This window comes from Cariama cristata, unplaced genomic scaffold (assembly GCF_000690535.1).
Source record: "Cariama cristata isolate BGI_N322 unplaced genomic scaffold, ASM69053v1 scaffold20172, whole genome shotgun sequence".
Taxonomy (NCBI): Eukaryota; Metazoa; Chordata; class Aves; order Cariamiformes; family Cariamidae; genus Cariama; species Cariama cristata.
The window spans coordinates 5,120-24,402 of NW_009605782.1; the positions used below are offsets into that span (position 1 = coordinate 5,120).

General features: G+C 45.6%; 1 protein-coding gene across 1 annotated transcript in view; it reads left to right on the forward strand.

The window, feature by feature from the left end:
• Positions 1 to 1,812: 1,812 nt before the first annotated feature.
• SPRED2 (sprouty-related, EVH1 domain containing 2) overlaps positions 1,813 to 19,283 on the forward strand; it is a 24,480-nt gene continuing 7,009 nt past the window's right edge. The window contains exons 1-3 of the mRNA XM_009696128.1: positions 1,813 to 1,983; positions 2,932 to 3,100; positions 5,922 to 5,986. Of these exons, the coding sequence (XP_009694430.1) occupies positions 1,840 to 1,983; positions 2,932 to 3,100; positions 5,922 to 5,986 (378 nt within the window). The 5' untranslated portion in view covers positions 1,813 to 1,839. The remainder of the gene's footprint in view (positions 1,984 to 2,931; positions 3,101 to 5,921; positions 5,987 to 19,283) is intronic.

Here is a 19,283-nt window from a genome sequence, read left to right on the forward strand (position 1 = left end):
CCGGTGAGAAAGTTGTTGTATCCATCAAATAAAGCCAGCGAAGGGAAAATAGCAGCATGTGTTTTCTGAGGTCTGTCTAGCAGCAGAAGAGATTAGCTGATCCCAGGTGCCTCTGCCCAGAAGATGCTCATTGCATCCCTTGGTCTGTCCTCACAACTGCCTTCAGGTAGGGTCCGTCTGGCTGCTGGCTTAGGTGTTAAATAAAATCTGGTGGTATTAGAGAAAGGGGAACTCAGATTTCGAGTATTAGCACTTGGATTACAAAAGGGTTGCAAAAATAATGTCTGAAGAAAAGAGGCAGTTTTACCTGGTGCAGGATGAAGAAAGCTACCGTTGCTTGTAATTTTGGGTAGAAAGGACCCGTTCTCTTGTGTTGCACAGGATGCTGGGAAAATGTCCGGATACAGAGCTTTCCTCAAGGAGGAATTAAAAAAAAATCCCTAAAAGATGATACTGTCATTTTGAAAGGCCTCCTCTTGGAGTCCTCTACGGGTTGAGCTTCCTCCTCCCGGTGAGCTCACCTGGTGGCCTGGAGACGGACAATTCCGGGGCAATTTTATTTAAAGGTCCTTTTTCATAGCCCCTGTTAATGTTCCTAGTTTTGCCCAGGTTTGAGTGCCCTGCGGCACCTTTGTGGGCACTGGTGGGTGTCTCAGCAGCTCTGCAGCGAACAGTGCCGTGGTTGTGCGTGGTTGACATCTGACCGTGCCATGGTGACCTCCTTGTGAGGGCATCACGGCCGTCAGCGCTGCTCCTGGGCAGTCGCTGGGTTAATCGATGTCTTAACACATGATGGGTTGCACCGAGCTGGGACTCAGTGGCAGCATGAGGACAGAAAAGCTAATTTGGCTATTTCCCAGCAGCTCTGCGGTGGGGACAACCTGTTTTAGCTTGGAGTCTGTTGCATGTCCCATGCAAAGTGCACAACTTTTGCTTATATCCCACAGTGGCTTTTCTCCTCCCAAATGAACCCCTCCCTGGTGATGTCCCCAGCAGATGGAGGAGCAACTGCTCTGTGGAAGGGCTATGGCAGGAGGCCTGGGGGAGCAGAGCATCCTGCTGCAGGGACTCTTTTGACCCCTTGCAATGGGCACCTGGATTATCCTGAAATCTCAGGTGCTTCCAGAACAGCTTCTTGGGAGGTTATGATGTGCCGCCTTTGAAAGCCCCTTGAAATGCTGGTGGAGCTGTTTTTGGGACATGGTGTGGTCCTGATGACCTGAGCTGAGATGGTTCCAGTCTCCTTTCATCTGCGGTACGAGCTGGAGCCACACTTGTGGGTTTTTGTTTTTTTCTTTCCCATAAGGCTGTCCCAGTTGCAGAGGAATCTGAGTGTCGTCTTCCAAAGCCCACTGCACTAATTTCATCACAAAAACCTTAAAACACTTTGTTTGTGGGTTATTTGAGCTCCACGTGTTCTTCCAACACTTCTGTCATGGAGACCTGATGCCCCAATGCATCCCCTGTGGGTGGTGGCTTTGGGGTACTGCCTGGCTCACCCCACTTTCTTGGTCCCTGTACCCAACTGCATGAGGTAAAGAGCGTCTGGGACCATGGGTTGTTTGATCTGTGCGTTGACATCTGGAAACTCAATGGGCTCATTCTTTGCTCTTTGACGGGTCTCTTTCCTACGGTGGCTTGAGTGGTCAAGGCCATCCGTCATGGAGGTGGACTTCCATCCTGGGCAGGAGCTCTGCGCTGGGGCCAGACCAGTGCTCTCTAAATACCGCCCTCAAGAAAACAAGCTCTGATGAGACTGTGTGATGCTGACAAAAGGATTTATTTTTGTTTTGTTACCATTGCAGTGACAGCTATATTGTGCGAGTCAAAGCTGTGGTTATGACCCGAGATGACTCCAGTGGGGGATGGTTGCCGCAAGAAGGAGGCGGTCTCAGTAGAGTTGGCGTCTGCAAGGTCACGTACCCGGAGGGCAATGGAAGAAGTGGATTTCTAATCCATGGTGAAAGGCAGAAAGACAAACTGGTAATAGACCCTAATTCAACTTTTGTCTGTTCTTATAATGAGAATTAGCCCAAATCTATTGCTATTGTATTCTTGTGCAAGTTGCTTTTTTTTTTTTTTTTTTAAAAAACCATAAAACCCAGGCGTGTGCACATAGTACCAGATCGGACAAAACAAACCCATTCTGATCTGAATTGCCATCTTTTGCTATCTAGGTTGGCGTGCTGCCACCTGGAAGAAGCAGGTAAATTTTCAGCATCCATATGCAAAGACCTGCTTTGATGGTTGAAAAAGGTCCCGTGTGGGGGTTTTTTTTTGTTGTGTTTTGGTTTTTTTCTAAGACATAGCAGGGGTGAGAGAGAAGTGAATTGAAGTGTAAAGAACCCATGAAGCCAGTCACATTGCACTGAGTAATGCAGTGCAAGCCTTTAAAACGGCCATGAATTATTTATGCTGCGTGCTGTTCAGGGTTTGAGCAAGCAGAGTGAGAATATGAAGACAAGTTGTCTCTTATGAATTGATGCACTCAGTTTCTCCTGGTGGCTGTTTATCTAAAAAGGAGCTCTCTCCTTTCCCCACACAAATCAAACTAGTAAAGCCTTTTCCGTATTTCCAGGGTCCGTTTCAGATGTTATAATTGGTTATCTGGAGTCTACATGTTTGGTTCTTCCAAATTTCACTCCTGTGAAGAGATGGGCTAGCTTAAAAATAACGCTGGGCTGAAATAGGCTCCTGGGGTAGGGAGCAAGTGCCTACTCAAAGCACAGGCAAAAGATGAATGTGCATTGGTGATGAGCACAGTTACAGTGTCTGGGGTTTATTAGCCATCGTTTGGTAGGGAAGGATGTGCCCCTCCGTGAGGCATGACTTGGCTTGCGTTTGGGTCCGGGCTGAGACGGACGGTGTCGGCTGTGTCCTTGGGGTGGGAAAAGTGACTTTGCTCCTCTTTTGGGGCTCGCGCCCTCCCAGGTGGTACTGGAGTGCTTTGTGAAGAAGGACCTGGTGTACACGAAGGCGAACCCCACCTTCCACCACTGGAAAGTCGACAACAGAAAGTTCGGGCTCACTTTTCAAAGCCCCGCCGACGCTCGAGCCTTCGACAGAGGAGTGAGGAAAGCCATCGAGGACCTCATCGAAGGTACCGTGGTGGCCACTTCCACCCTTGGAAGAGTGGGGAAGGGGGTTTGAGTCACAGACCCGGGAAGAGGGATGGGTTTAAATTCCATTCATGGGCTTGGACGTCTCTTGTGCTTACCCTGCGCTGAGCAAGCCCCAGCTTTTAAGAACTGAGTTTTCTCATCCCTGAAGGAGAGAAGGGATTTCAGTCCAAGTATTTTCCAGTCCTATCTGGCCTGGTCTGTCCAGACTTCCCCCCTCTTAATTATCATTGACTCTGTTATTACTGCTTTTTTTTTTTGATAGGCTTGGGCTTCACGCTAGCGATGGCAGCTCAAACAGCCCAGGCTGTTCTTTATATGCTGCCGAATCTCGTCTTACTGAGTCTTTGTTAAATCGGAGTATGAATTCCTGCCTGGAGTCGAATAAAACTTTGTTTTGTTCTTGGTTTTTTGCAGTAATTAGTTTTGTCTGCGTCCCCTTAGTTGAATGGTAGTTTTTGAAGGCTTTGTTGTGTTTTTGTTTGTTTTTTAATTCTGCAAAAAATGTGTTTGAATTGCCTGTGCTTTGAAGTTCTCATAAATTTTTCCTTTTCACATTTCATTGCAATCAGGCAATTGTAATGCAGCTATAATTCAATAGTACTTTGTTTTATTGGCATTTGATTCTTCATGGGTTTTTTGCTTGCTTTTTTTTTAACCACGCCACTTTATGTAGGGACTTAGTGGCCTTTCTCCTCCTCAGCCAATATGACCAGGATATTTTTATATACAGAAGACATTATTTTTTGAGGATACTAGCTCACATATGTATACAGATGTGTATTCTTTTTGAGTACATCAGCTCCCTAAGACAGCTTTATGTTCTGGATACCCTGTCCTTGCTTTAACATAGAATTTGTAGATACTGGGAGAGAATTAATCCCCCAGGGCTCTTTCCTGGTAAATACCTCATCAGTTAGAGGAAGAGTCTTCTCTACTAGTTTATCATTTGCTTTTTCAGGTGCCATTAACGTGAAGTCACAGCTAGGCCTTCTGCTTTCTTCTTGCTTGCTAAAACTGGGAAGCATTTTGGGTCATAAAAGTGATGTTTCATGTAAGTGGCACAGGACTTGTGCCAAGTTTCAAGGAGTTGATAGCTCAGCTGTGTTGAGTAGTATTTTGGAGATGCAGGTACGTGGCAACTCCCGTTCTGCTCTTTCTGATCCATTTTACAGGGGAGAGATTTGAAATCAAGTTCTGCTGTATCTCAGATACTTCAAAATCAGCAAATCTATATTTATCCCATTAACAGCACAGACTGATCCTCATGAATGTGTTCCTCCTTAACTTCCAAATAAGGCTTTCTGAATGAAAACCAGTAACTGGCTCGGGCACACACAGCGTTGGGCAGTGGATTTCATTTATCGTTCATTTTTTGTTCACGTAGTTGATCAAATATAGCAGGTAATATTAAGCACAATGAACTACGTGCATTTGAAACTTCATTAAATCGCTGCTTTATTATTAATGTTTAACTGATAGCTTGTTCCCTGTAGCATCAGAAGTATACAAGTTTTGTGCACAAGTACAGGAAATCTGTGCAGCTCTGCAGACCGTCTGGATTTTTTCACTTTTAAAGCTAATGTAGCAAATGGCTCAAATGTTTTCACGTTACTTAGTGTTTTAAGTGGGCTTTCGCACTTAGCTCTGCACACATCTTCGTGATGATGCAAATGAGAGCAGCCGAGGCTGGTGTGCATAGCGTTATATAAAGCACATTATTTTAAAAATTTCCAGAATGAAGATGGTACAAACCGTTCAACTATTTTAGTTAGGGATGTGATGTGACCCTAATTCAGTATAACGGTGGGCTTACATTAAAAAAAAAAAAAAGCCTTTGCCTTGAGGCTTCTCCCCCATCAGAGCATCTTTCTGCGCCCACCCTCCTTGGCAGCCTTGTGGGGGGCAAAACCAGCCGGGACAGGGGTCCGGGACCCTTGGCCGGGGGTACGAAGAGGGATCACCCCCTTTGAGCCACAGCACAGGTTTACTGCCAAGGCCAGCGATGGTGTGTGCCGCTGCCCTGCGGCCATGTGGGTGCTGAGCAGGCTCTCCAGCGGCTCTGGAGGGGTCACCCGCAGGGTGGGCAAAAAGGTTGGAGGAAGGGGGGGTTTTAATATGATTTCCCACTTTCTTTAGGTGATTGCCAAGTAATTAATAAGAACTGCATCCCAGTATTTTGCGCTTGTCTATAGTTTTACAGATTTCAGCTCCTTTTAAATACTTTGCTCACATGGGGCAAGGTGTTTCTCTGAGAAACAGCTGATAATGGAGAAGACTTTTACAATATCTTAACAAATTCCAAAATTAGAAGAGGAGAAAAACCTAGCCTAACTCTTCATTGTCAAAGTGAGGTTTTGCGTGTGGTTGTTTGGTTTTTTTTTTTAAAATAAAGAGTAATTTTCCCCCCAGATTTAGGGGGGGAATAACATGAAGCGTAACTCCTATATGGTTTCTTGACAGCTGAGGATCTAGTCGCAAGCACTGATTAGTATGTAGCTTTACCATTTTTCAGAAATGAAAGTCTTCTGTAATTGGAAATGGTAACTGCTATTTTTAACGTAGGCAATTAGCATTGGCAGCCATGCAGTTGCATGTCAAGAAACACTTTCTCAGATTTTACCTTTCCAACCCAGCTAGCAGTAGATGAGTTTTTCTTCCTTAATTTGAGCCACTCTTTTACACACCTACAACATACAAACTTGTGAGAATCCAAATGGTTACCAGCCTAATAAAAAAACCCAAAAGTTGCATAGAAATGTCATGTGTTTAAAAAGCTGCTGTTGTTTTGGGTTTTTTTAGGATCTACAACTTCCTCGTCAACACTTCACAACGAGGCTGAGGTCGGCGATGATGATGTCTTCACTGTAAGTACACGTCGCCCAAGATTGTTTTCCTTTATGCTCTGTTTTACATGGTCAAGTTGGAAAGGGTTTTTCTTTTTATGCCTCGAGGTTGGATTCCAGCTGTCATCGTGTTTGGCTAGTGGGCGTGTTTTATTTGGTGGAAGTGTATCCTCTACAGAACACAAAGCGTTGGGCTTCTGTTGGCCACCCGTCGCCATGGGAAAAGCATGGCAGAGCAGATGTTGTCAGGGCTAGAAGCGAGGAAATAATCAATCTCAAATTTCCTATGGCTTAGTCTGAGTGGAGTACACACCTCTTAATGCCTCTCTCTCTGTCCTTGAGAAGCTTCCCGCAAACTCAAGAGCATGGCTGGCACTCAGGTACATACTCGAGGAAATAAGATTTTGAATTGCAGTTGTTAACAAAAGCCAACTTTAAAGGTGTTTCACCTATGCATGAAACATAGAAAGTTCAAACAAGTGTTTTTTTCAGCTGGAGGAAGGCGCAGTAGTATCTCATCTATCTACCTAACCAGTGATGACTTAAAAAGGAGTGAGTTGCTCGTATTTAATTCATGGTAATGTGTAAAGCTTTCCTGAAACAGAAGAAGCTACTGTCCCCACTACACTTGCACACTTTAAAGGGGAGGGGGATAAAATTATTTCAGATGAAATTGTAATTTGTTCACAGATATTCTATGGGCTGAAAACAAGATGCTTACAACAAAATCTTTGTCTTACTAAATTTATTTGCCCAGCTCCGATCGCAACCCCCCACGCACACACATATGTGCTTTGGTTATTATAAATGCCCTCCTTGTCCTGTGTCACAGGTGGGGACTGGAGGGCAGGAGGGTGGAAGGTGGGATGTCCTCAGCGCAGCAGCAGCAGCAAACTCAAAGTCATCTTTGGGCTACTTCCCTGCATATTCAGGGTGAACGAGGAGAAACTGAGGAACAGGCATCAAGCTGTTTCAGCACCAGGAAGCACCCAAAACAGAAAGGTGTTTGTCAGGGTGATGTTTTGCTGGCGTGGGACCAGGGCAGGTTCCCTGCCGCGTTTTGACCAGCTCTTCCTGACGGCTGGCACGTTGTCCGCATCTGTCCTTTTGTCACGGCTCTGGCAGACAAACAACAGCAGGCAGGGTTAAAAGGTGATTTCCTGCGCTCCGCAGCAAAACTATCATTAGCAGCTGCTTCCCAACTACCTGCCAGAAGTGATTTATAGGCACAGGGATGGGATGGGATGGGGCCGGGGGGGAGGCACCACTGGGGCCAGGGCGGTTTACCGATTTGTGCTGGTTTGTCCCCAAATTCGCCGGGTGAGCCATGCTGTGCTGGGGATGGGTGGTCGTGCTGGACGTGTGAGTGGCTCTTCTGTGCTCAGCAGGAAAAACCGTCGAAATGTGCCTTGGGCAGGTGTGTGCCAGCTCTCACTGGGTGAGACGTGGAAATACTCAGTGTTAAAACAGTGAAAAGTAGTCTGTGGAAATAGGAAAGGAGATTTTTGCTAAAAATCCAACCAGCTAATGTTTAGAGACCTGGGAGTGCTCCTGAATTTTTCCACAAGCTCAATCTTGTGGTTGAGTGTTGATTTTTTTAAACTTGTAGGGTGCTTTTTACCAGGAGGAAGAGGTTGTTGCCTGTAAGTAGGTGTTGCTTTACATTGGGAAAGTTGGATGAACGGTGCTCCAGCTGCATCAAAATCACTCAAACTCCTGCATTCAAAGTGAAGAGGCAAAGCTGCGAGAGATTTCCCCCCTACTTGACCCCGGGGAGGTGGTAGATAACCCCCCGCCGTGCAGATGTTTATGGGTAGGATGCTTGGCGGAGAAGGAGGAACAAACTACTCGATAGCGTTAGCGAGGAGGGAAACCTCCGCTGCGGTCAACACCTTGTTGGGATCCACGGGGACGTTGGCACCTTGAGTTGTGCCCTGCCTGGCAGCTCTCGCCTCCAGAGAGTGAGAGGGGCTTCCCCGATGCTCATGGCTCGCGTGGTGCTGTTGGTCAAGCTGTCACATCAGGGCGGGTGTGTTGTCATACTCCAAAAATAAGGCTTTAGGAGCATCTTTTTCCCTGATATTTCTTCTTTGCTTTCCTAGGATTCATCTCTCCTTTTCCTGCAGTCCTTAAGGTGTTTGAAGCTCTCAGCTTCCCGTTTGTCTGGTTAGGTGATGGTGGAGTACGAAGTCTGCATAAGCCAGAAATAACAGGCTGAAGTGTGGAGGGGTTTTAGACTGGAAGAAAGTGGTAGGGCTGTGATATGTTTTATTTTTACCCTTCTGTTTCATTCTTTCTTTGCACTTTTTTGACTTGTGTATCATAGTCCATTTGGTCATCCTTGCACAGAAAACTTTACAACTTTCCTGTAAACTTTTCCCCAGCCACAGCAGTGGATTTTTTGGGTTTAGGTTTTTTTTTTTTTTGCTCTGTTTTAAAGAGAAAGTACATTTGTTCTTTTTTATTTCCTAAGGTAGTTATTAAAATCTTCACAGTCCTCCCCCTCTCCCACACATGCATGAATAAACTTAACTGTGTGCGGCAGAATTTTCAAAAGCATCTGCATGATTGAGTCATTTAATCAGTCATTTGCCTGACTCTGAAAATCCCAGCCGTCCCTGCTACGCTGCTGCCTCAAGTATTTGGCCTGAGGTCCTGCCTCTCCTTGAAGATGTTTCAATCTGTTCAACCACAGCGGTCCAAAACTTCACATTTCTTAACGCTGCTTTGCAGACGGCCACTCCAGCTTTATCTCGCACGGCAGCACTGGTGTTTGCACCAATGTAATGGTCCCGGCTTTAAAGCAACCACCCTCATTGCATGTAAGCACTGACCCTGATGGATATTGATCAATGCAGGGCCCTTATACTGTCCGTGATCCTGTTAGCTTCAATACCGCTCTGCGGGATGATGACTTTGTGCGTATTTTTGTGCGTGTAACTTGTACATCATCCATTTCGTTTATTCGTCAGCCAGCACGCCACCCTTCCAGGCATCCAGCAAGTTGTTTTCATGGGGAAGAGAAGGTTTGCCCCGGAGGTAGAGCTTTCCCTCAGGCTATGATCTTGCATGGCTTAATGGAGGATCATTTTCTTGTACCAGGAGGTGGGTTTTCTGTTTCTAAGGGGATGAATTATCTGCAGCTGTGGCTGCATGAGCATTTGCTTGGGAAGCATCACTGGTGTCGGTAGCCTTATCTCTTCCCGTCACCGTAATGTGCAGCACCAAGGCAGTAACTTGGGCAGCAGTACTTTGCCCTGTCCCTACAGCGCGTGCTCCCCATCCGTCGTCCTGAAGGATGGGATTTATCTTTAAAAACAGGACTTTACCATCTCATCATTTTCCTGTGGATTTAGACCTACAGCAATGAGAGGAATTGATACAAACCCCTGTTCAGAAATTCATACCTGACAGGGCAGAAAGCAAAAGTATATAGAAATAAATGTCACTGACTTGAGGGGAAAAATGCTTATTTCTAAAACGAAATCTCCATTTAGAAGTTTTAACAATATGTAGTTGTGTTTCTTTAATTCCAGATCCTCGGTAGAGCCCATAAATGTTTTCCATATGTTAGCAAATAAATTTCTCCTGTCTTGTGCATTATAAATCGTCCTCTCAAGAGATGCAATCTGAGTAAGACTAGCCATCCGTTCTGTCTCCGTTGGGGGAAACACTGTCATTGCAGCGGTCTGAGATTTGTTCTGTTTGTCTTCATCCATCCCGCCTGCATCTTCAGCCTTCTTTAATTAACAGTCATTTCAGAACTAACGTTTCATAAGGACTGAATATATTCTGTAGTTCCTCAGCCACAGAATGTGCCATATAATTGAGTTCTTGTGCAAAATTTTTCCCTTAATCTACGCTTTTACTTTCAATTATACATAATAATCCCACATGACCATGAAGTGAAAAAATGTGAATTGAGTCCAAGCAAAGAAAGGTCAACGTCTTCCAGAGTCTGCAGAGTGCCTGAAATGGTCTCTTTTAGCAACCCATCTGAAAAAGCAGAGGTGTTTATTCCAAAACCTTATGACCAGTTCAACTGAAACGCCACTCATATGTTTTTCAGATAAATCCGCAGCCTTGTGCCTGCTTAATGCTAAAGAAAAGACACCGACTGGCAAGAGGAGCAACAGCTCCTGTGTCAGTTCTGGTTTCTGAACCTAAAAATGACTGCAGTCGCCTTCTGGGTTAACGGGAACATAAGGGAGAAAACAACAAAACTCAAGCTTTTGCTAAGTTTAATATGCATGTTACAATTATAGCTGTATTTGATGTAATCAGCTGTAATTTTTCAAAAGTCCTAGTTTTTGTCTAAACTGAGACTTGCAGAATTTTGCAGGCAGAGCAGTCATGATCTGGAGGTGCACGGCTGAGCTACAGGGGTGCGTTTCAAGACACCTGGACTCGATCCGTTCCTCCTCTTGCGGACTCCTGGCTGACAGCTTGTTTACCTTGAGTCCCCAGCTACAAGATGGGGAAAATACTCTCCTGCATCACTAAGGTGATGAGGACAGATCTTGCTGCCACCACCACTTTTCTTCTTGGGCTTCCAGCAGACGTCGTCAGACTCCTGTTTTCACCACGAAGTTCCGTGTTTGGAGCGATCCTGTGCCCCTCCTGCCTTTTTCTCAGCAGGATACTCCTGTGCTCAGGGATGTTTGAGTTAGGAAGTTTGTCACGTGGCTTGGACGCTGCTGACAGTCGATTAAGAGACAGACACAATTACCCATTCTCCGCCGTAACGGTGCAGATTGAGGCAGATGTTAACGTTACAGTCCTCCTTGCATCTCTTCTGGTTTCCTAATTAAAAAACCAGATTTCTCCCCGCTGCCTTTCCATGAAACCTTTTCCCTACTTTCATCTCCCATGTGGGCCTCAAGCGTGTTACAGCCTTACTGTTAAAATTTATAAGATTTATGTTAGTTAGATAAACACTAAATCTAATTTTTCTTGCTCGCTTGGTCGTTTCGCATTCAGATGGTTCTTTTAAAGAACCACTGTAGCTTTTTTTTCTTTAAAGTAGACATGTAGAAACCCAGTCCAGTTACTTTGGAATATATTTGTAAGGTTTGTGTGATGCTGGAGCATCTCTTGTCCCACCCCTCCATGGAAAACCACGTAGAGAAGCACTGAGTTTCAAGATTTATTTCTTTCACAAGTTGCGCTCAGGGATTGAGGAGCCGCAAGAGCCTGCAATTTCCTTTTTCTTAAGGCTAAGCTAGAGTAACGGAAAGGAAAAATGCCTTTTGGAGGAGCAGAGCTCGGTAGGGGGGTGGTGGGGTGCGGTGCTCAGGTTGTCACCACAAGCAAATCCACTTTGTTTGCTCTGTGAGGCTGAGCAAAGCGATGAGGGGATTGTGGCAACGATAGGACTAGATGGCCATACCTGTGTTATTCATCCTGCTCGGCAGCCAGCTGTGCTGTGCGTGTACGGCCGAAGGGTTCATTGCTGCTAGCCACATCCTCTGATGTCTGGATTTTGGGCTTGCATTGTAAACCACAGCTATTCTAATTCAGATTTTAAAAGAAAAAAAAGTACTTGCCAAGAAGAGAGAAATTCACACACAGAAAGCAGCCGGCTCAAATCCCTTCCTGGGAAAAAAAAAAAATATATAAAGCAATAAAGCCTTTCCTGGCTTTGAGCGATGAACTGGACCAAGATTTATTCCTATTTTTTGTAGCTGGGTCTCAAGTTATACTCAGTCCTCTGGGCATCCCTGTCCTACACTTGAAGAGGCAGTGCAACACCAGCTCAGCAGTCGGTCGTCATGTCTGAACATGGCTTTCGCTCTTCACACCTCGGTGCTGGGAAATCTGCCTTGATTTGTTCCAGCAGACTGACTACCAAGGTAGTCCTGGAGCCTGAAGTCATTGGTTTATCTGTGTTTAATTGTGGGGTTTTTTTTTCTTCTTCCCGTTAATACCAGGGTGTATCAGCTTCTCGGTAGAATTCTTCCTGCTTTTATGCCAGGGGTCAGGAGGCAGGAGAGATGCCGCTAAAACAGTGAAAAGGTCCTGAATATCCAGTTGTTTTAAGACTAGCTTCTTTTTATTCCTGGTTCGTGGTTTGTTTTTTTTTCCCTGTCTTTCTTCAGGTTAACTTTACCCACAACAAATTCATGTCACTCAATGGGAATGGATACCGATGCTCAAAGAGATTTTTCAGTAGGGAAAAAAAAGTTTTTCTCTGGCTGTCAGGTTTTTTTATAGTGTTGTGTTTCTCCCTTTTCTTCAGGACCTCCTGTTTCTTTCAAGTGATACTGGAAATTAAGCTGTTTTATTTTCTTACTCTTTCTACCAATCCAAGCAAGTTATACTCACCGATAACTTAATACGATTGTCTCTGAGATGGAGGTATCGCTGCTGTCGTCTGGGGTGGCAGCTGCTCTTTTAAGTCCTTCAAAACTGCCGGGGCCGTTCCTGTCTACTTCAGCCTATAGATTGTCCGTGCTCACTCACGGCCTGTTGTCTGGACAGAAGGAAATATGAAAATTGCTGTGGTGTGGAGGTACGCAGAGCATAAATCTATTTATTGTGGCGTATAGGACAGATTCATGAGATGTAAGTGAAGAGCTAAGGAGAACTGATAGGAGAGAAAACCGTGGGGTAGATTTGAAGCTTTATTTGCTTTCTTTAAAAGAAAGGAGGGGGAAGGAGAGGTCTTGTGCAATTTATGTATTGCTTTATTGTATTTACCTTTCTCTCTTTTTTTGGCTTTCGGGTCAATCTCTGGTGGGCAAAGCAGGCTTTTCTTGCTGCAGATCAGGAATATGCAGCTTAACACAATTCCCAAATGCACTGGACTTCAGTTGCTTTGGCACTGTTTCAGTCCAAGGCTTTCAAACAGTAAAACTTTTTTTATATATTTTTTTTTAACCCAAACTATCTGTCTGGTTGTTTTGCCACACACAATCTTCAAACTGCTGAGTCCCTGGCGAGGGCAGGATCACCCAGCCAGGACTGCAGAGCTTCCCGAGGGTCCAGCTGTCGCACCAGCGGGGAGATGATGGGAGCACAGTCCCAAATTCAGTCGGTCACGGACGCCCACGCGCCTTTGTGCAGGAGGCAGAAAATTGTTTGCTGTCACAAATCCAGACCCAAAAGAAAGGATGTGATTTTTTGGTGTGTTTTTTTGTTTGTTTTTTTTTTTTTCTGGGGGGTGGCATGATAATGATCAGCCCAAGTAGGGGAAGCGGTCCTTGCGAATATCAGCCTGCTGAGAGCTTGGGGTGCTTGGGGTGTCTGTGTGAAGACAAGGCGAGCAGCATCTCTTATTCGGTAACAAATTATTAAGCAGAAAATATCTGTATTGCTATCAGATATTATAAGCCTCGCTGTCGTGTGGTTTTTATGTGGCTAATTATAGCAGTGACTTCGATGTGTTGAGCTACTTTGCTGAGGGTAAGCAGTTTCTCTTGTCACAATTCTTCCTCTCAAGACCATTTTTGTAGTGTATTTTCTGGCTCTGTACCCTTCCCACATACACACACAGTCGGTCCTGCGCTGGGATTGGGATATATCCTGCAGGAAACTGAAATTTGATCTGCCGTGATGGAAGTTTCCTTATAGCTGTATCTTGCCAGAACTTGTAAGTGTTGTAATTTGTGCACCAGTTAAGTATTGAGTTTTGTTCAGTTTGCACCGGCAGTTCAAAGGAGATTTTTGTCAGTGGTGTTTTTTTTTTTTTGTTTCTTTCTCTTTTTAACACCCGTTTTCCCCTTTCCCTGTGCTTAAATGATAATATGGTGGCATGTTTTAGTGAACCGGCTCTTTCGGTTTTATACTCTATTTAATTATTTTGTTACGTATAACCAGACTTGCATTCATTTAAGTAATCTTCACATTACTGAAAGCCTGTTTTCTTGTAATGTGCCATCACGTGAGGGTTCGGGATGAGAAGGATCAGGAGGAAACCTGCCTGTAGGATTCCTTGTCCTAAGGTGCACTGACTGGTGCCTCCCTAGCTGTAGTTTGTAGCTGATGAATTTGTGATCTGAGGGTGTTGTAGCACCATTTCACACTTGCAATCAGCTAGCTGCGTTGTTTGTCTTCTGAAAAAAATAAATTGGCTGTGTAGTAATGTACTTAAACTATGTGATGAGTTAAAAGTGTGAAGCTGTTTATGAGCGTGTTCCCTTTTATTCATCTGGAGCTGAATGCTTTAGTGCATTTGTGTGCTAACGGCACAAATGTGTCAGAAACAAAGCATAGCCAAGACGAAATTGCCCTTTCTTACCATACAGTAAAATGGAGCGGGAAGAAATCTTTTCTTTTTTTACCATTTTTTAAAGGATTTTCTTTTAACCTGGATCGGCTTACTAGTTGGACTTAGCGTGTGACCCCGCAGGCAATAGGAGCAGCCCAGATAAAGGGGGGATGCATGCGGGTAAGCATCCGGAGGTGGAGCCGGAATCGCTGGCTGCCGACGAAGCCATCCCTGGGACCCCTTGCTGAAGGTGGGTTTGCTGTTCCTCCCCAAAAGCAGCCACCGTGGCCCTTGCCCTTTCCCTTGTGTAGCTCTGGTCCCTAGATGTCAGCCAGGAGGAGCATTTGCAAGTACAGCTCGTCTTCTCCGTGTTCGCAGCGCGGTGATTTTGCCTACTTCGGCTTGTCAACAGAGCTTTGAGTCCGGGTTTGTGGCCTTCTCGTTTTGGCCTTGCTTTTCTTCAGCTGTGGTTCCACGGGTGTTTCTTCAGCGTTGTGTGAGGGGGACCTGATTTGAGGCAAGACGCCCATGAAAAACGAGTCGTTTTCCAGCCAGCTCGGTTCCCCCCACCTTGCTTTTGCAGCACAGCCGTGCCAAGAGCAAAGCTGGTGTGAGGTTTGTGAAACCACAGCCAAGGGATGTGACCTGACTGATGCATCTTTAAGCCCCAGCGCTGCTGAGAGCCAGCGGAGCAGAGAGGGGCTCCTGCCATCCCCCTTCTACCAACACGGCTGACCCCACTCTGAGCCAGCCTGGGGAAGTGAACCAAAAACTAGCTCTATAAAAGAAAGCAAATACTTTTCCGGTGGTTTAGCTCCTCCAGCCAGCTCGCTGTAGGGCCGGAGAAGCAGAAGTGCTGGCTCAAGGGAAATGGTAAGAGTGATCGGCTATGCGGGCGGAAAAAAAACCCTCAGCCACCCTGCTAATACTCATCGTGCTGCCTGAAATTCATCGCGTACCCCCTGGCAGCGGATGTGCCACCTTCTGCAAGCCACCTTCACTGCAGACCTTTGCCGTGCTTGTGCCCGTGGCTCGAGTAAGGTGGTTCTTCCGCTCGTGGCTGAGCCTGGCTTGGTATCTATGGCATTTTCCTCCTTCATACTTGCTGCTGTGAAATTCATCCTTCAGCTGAGACAAGAAGGAGATGACAGCAAAGCTGAGGCGGTGTCAATAGAGATGTGTTATGGCCAAATGTTACTCTTTTACCTTTAAAATACATCGTTGATATTGCTATAGTTTTCCATTAGGTTCCTTCTTTAATCTGAGCGATGCAGTTAGCCTTTGAAGCGTAGAATCCTTTCTTTCGGCCGTGAGGTGCTTGAAAATTTCACAAAGACAGAAAATGTCCTTTTCCGTTGTTTTAATATGCAACGTCAGGAAGTCGCTTTCAGCAAGCAGCTATATTTGTAAGCTACACTCTCTCTGGCTGCTGCTTTTGAACGGAACGCTTTGTCCCGGGGTGCTCGTGGGAGGAGGCACCAGGGATGCCGGCCAGATTTGGGGTGTCTCGCCTGGCCCCAGGCACCACCTCTGAAGGTGACAGACGGAGCAGACCCCGTGCCTGGTGTAAACATGGTTGGAAAGAGGCAGCCTTGGCCGGGAAACAGAGTGATGACTGACAACTTCCCTCGCCACGGCAGAAAGGATTAGGGAATGGCTGCCCGGCACATCACCAGGCGGTACTGGTGGGGCCGGAGGGATGCGGGTCTGGAGCAAGCAGGCAAAGCCGTGCTGGGCCCCAGCATGCCAGCCTCTCTGTGTAATTTAGAGGGGGGAAAGCATCTGGCTCCTGCTGCTGAGCTGGAGCGTCCGTCTTGGTGATACAAAGGGGGCTGAGTTGGAACCGCAGGGCAAATGTCTATGTTGCCCTGCTCTTTGTGAGGGAGCCTATAATTTCCATGTGCTGTTTAAACACTGGCAAGTCTGTCTCATGTAACAGGTAGAAAAGAAAAGGAAAAGGAAAAAAAAAAAAAAAACACACAAAGAGTTCAGGCCACTTTATTAGTTTGGGGTTTCTTTTTTTGCAAGAGTTTGGAAAGGAAAAGGAGGAGTTTGGTAAAGCTAAAGGATGAAACATGCTGCCCTGTATCTCAAAAATATTTTACGAAAATTAAATCAGAAGTGATTATAGGAAGCAGTTCATCTGTCTCTGGTCCTGCCTGCAAAAGGAGAAGGAAAGGCAGAAGTAAATAAGTACCATTGCATTTTTAAGCGGAGCCTGACATATTTGCAGTGCATGTGAAGAGGGTATTTTAAAAGTTTGCATCAGCTGTTGGATTCTATTTTGGTGATGAATTCCAGCTAAAATAACGTGGATGCTCATAAGTGTGTGAATAAATGACCCCTAACTGACTTCTTAAAATACCGTATCAGTCTGCTGTGGGAAGTTTGCATTTAACTGTTTTTTCCCCTCCGCTTGTAACCTGGTATACTATATAGGAAGAGCGCGCGGCTGAATTTAGAGGCTGAAGTGTTGGATTTGTACATAGCAAAGACATTAATGATGGATTAGGTGCACTGATTCTTTTAGCCTAGCTAATCTAATTTTCATTAGCATTTTTCTGCCTCCCCCCCGCCGCGCGGAAATTTCGGTGTAGAAGAGCTGATATTCGGTGGTGAGTTATGTGGAGCCATCTGCTCCTGGCTGCGCGCAGCAGCGCAGGCTCTTGCCATCCCCTGTGCATGTCCAGTGTTTAACACCCCCAGCTGAGCTCCGCTCCTTTATTTCCTAGCATCCATACCTGGCTCCTGAAAGGAAAGCTTTTCGGTAGCATTGGACGTGCTAAATTCTCTGTTAGCACTTTAAAATTAGGAGCTAGTGCTTTCCAAATTAATTGCAGCTATGATGATGACAAGCGGGTCAAAGACAAAAGACTTTAAAGAGGAGGTGGCACCCGTCTCCCTCTCCAGACCCCCCCCATCTCTGGCCCTGGCTTTGCGTGGAGACCCTCGTGTGCCATTGGGGCACAAGCCTCTATGGGTGGTCAGCTGGGGTCAGGGAGCTGATAGGAAAATGATTTTTGGGCTGGATTCCTGCGGTTCTCCACCCAAGCGTGTGCACAGAGCAGGTGATGGGACCGGTGGAGGGAGAAGCCGGGACCGTCACCTCCCCGCAGCGGTACGGACCTCAGTGGCCGTCTCTCATGGCCTTAGCAGAAGACAGCTGTGGTAACGTGGCTAATGTTACTTGTTAGAGGAGGAAAGCTTTGCTAATCTTCACGGAGCTGTACAAATGCAAATATTGGGCAGCTGAACATCCCGACAATGCTGTAGTCCCCACCAAGATGTCATTTCCAAGGCAGAAACAGATTAATGGAGCCCTTGATGCAAAAAGGAAAAGCCTGCCTCCATCCCTAGATAGTTCTAAGCAATTGGTTGGTTTAAACAGTTCCCAGGTTTAGGTAAAAGGATCCCACTGAAGCGATGTAGCCCATCTCAGCATGGAGAAATCCAATCTGGCCACAGCAAGGCGGAGTTACAGGAATGAAGCAGGAAACGTAGGAGTCCTGATCAGGAGAGGCTCTCCAGATTGACAAGGCCACAAACAGCTCGTGGGTAGGCAGAGCCATCCCACTCACCACTGTGCCGTGGGATTGCTGTGCTGCCTGGGGAGCAACCCCGGTATCTGGGGCTTGTGATTTGGGGTTTTTTTCCCTTTGCAACTTTCTGATTTTCCTTTTGTAAGTACCCGACGCAAAGACTTTTCCTTCCATTGAAGCGATGCTCTAGCCCAGTGGTGCAGTAAGGGCAAGGCGAGGGGTGTCGTATGGGAAGGAAATGTTGTGTGGACCCACTCGTAGCCTCTGGTCCTGGGCTGATTCCGAGCAAAATGGGGTACTGTCTGTCTTTGCTCCTCCTCTTGACTTTTGCAGGCATTTCTCTCTCTATCTGTTCAAATGCCTCCTTTTGCAGAGATGTTTCTGATGCCTTGTATCACTTAGCAAGTAGTAAAACAGGAAAATCTCACTGAGGTTTCTCCCTTACCGCATCTGAGTGTTTGCCATATCATTTAACCGTGTCTGATTCTCATATATTCTTTTTAGTCCTCAAAGTGAGCCATTAAGCCACATCTGTGGTCCATGCAGATCTGACTGATGATGCCAGAATCAGGTTTAGCATGAGCTTAATGGGGATGACATTGTGCACTGAATCCTTGTAAATGTTCCTTAAGTTTTGCTGACTTAAGACAGCACAGCCACCAGCATCTTTCTGGCACTAAAAGCTATAACCACAAAACTTAAAAATAAAAAAGGTAGCAGTAGAACTAGCTAGCTTTCTGCACTTTATATTGGTATTTGTGTAAGTGGTGACTAGGAAACAGGCCAAATATTTGAGAAGTTATAGTCTTGTTCTGGTTTTAGAAAAATGTGGATCCATGCGTATTGTAATGGTTGTGTACAGCCAATTTGTCTTTGAACTGTACTGGAATACGATCTAACGTGCAGCTTTTCCTTCAGACTCTGCTCGGGAATAGAACCAGATTCAGTTCCAGTGGTCCTCAGTAGATGAGAGTGTCAAAACGTTTCAAAAATGTATGGAAATAATTTCTTCAGTACAATTTCTGTCTTGTCTTCAGTGATAGGAAACAAACAGAAATTTGACAAAAGCGTTTTCTTCATGGCTTTATCTTGCCATGACAAATTAAAACCTTGTACTCGGGAGACAGAGGTCTCAAAAGATTTTTCACACCGAATCTTTTTCTTGGTACTTAGATAATCAAAGCCCCCTTTGAAGTGGGCTGTCCTGAGTTTACAGGGACGGAAAATGTCGACTGTTTCCTTTTCTAATTTTCTTGGAGAGAAAAAGGCGTTTTGAGACAAAAATCAGGATTTTTGCTGTTCCCCTGTCTGTGAAATTCGAAAGTGCTATATCTCCTGAGGTTTAAAAAAAAAAAAAAAAGCTGGAGGGGAAAGGAAGGACTTGTTCTGGCAAGATTAAGCTGAGGGAGTTCTGGGAGACTATATTTTATCTTAATTTCTTTGGAAAGGTGGAAGTTTCTGTGCCATGCATCCGAAATAACTCTCAGACTTCCTCTTTGTGAAGTTCATAAACAGCAGAGGCTCTGCAGATAAACTTCAGATTGGCGCTTTGCTCAGTATTGCTTGCTTG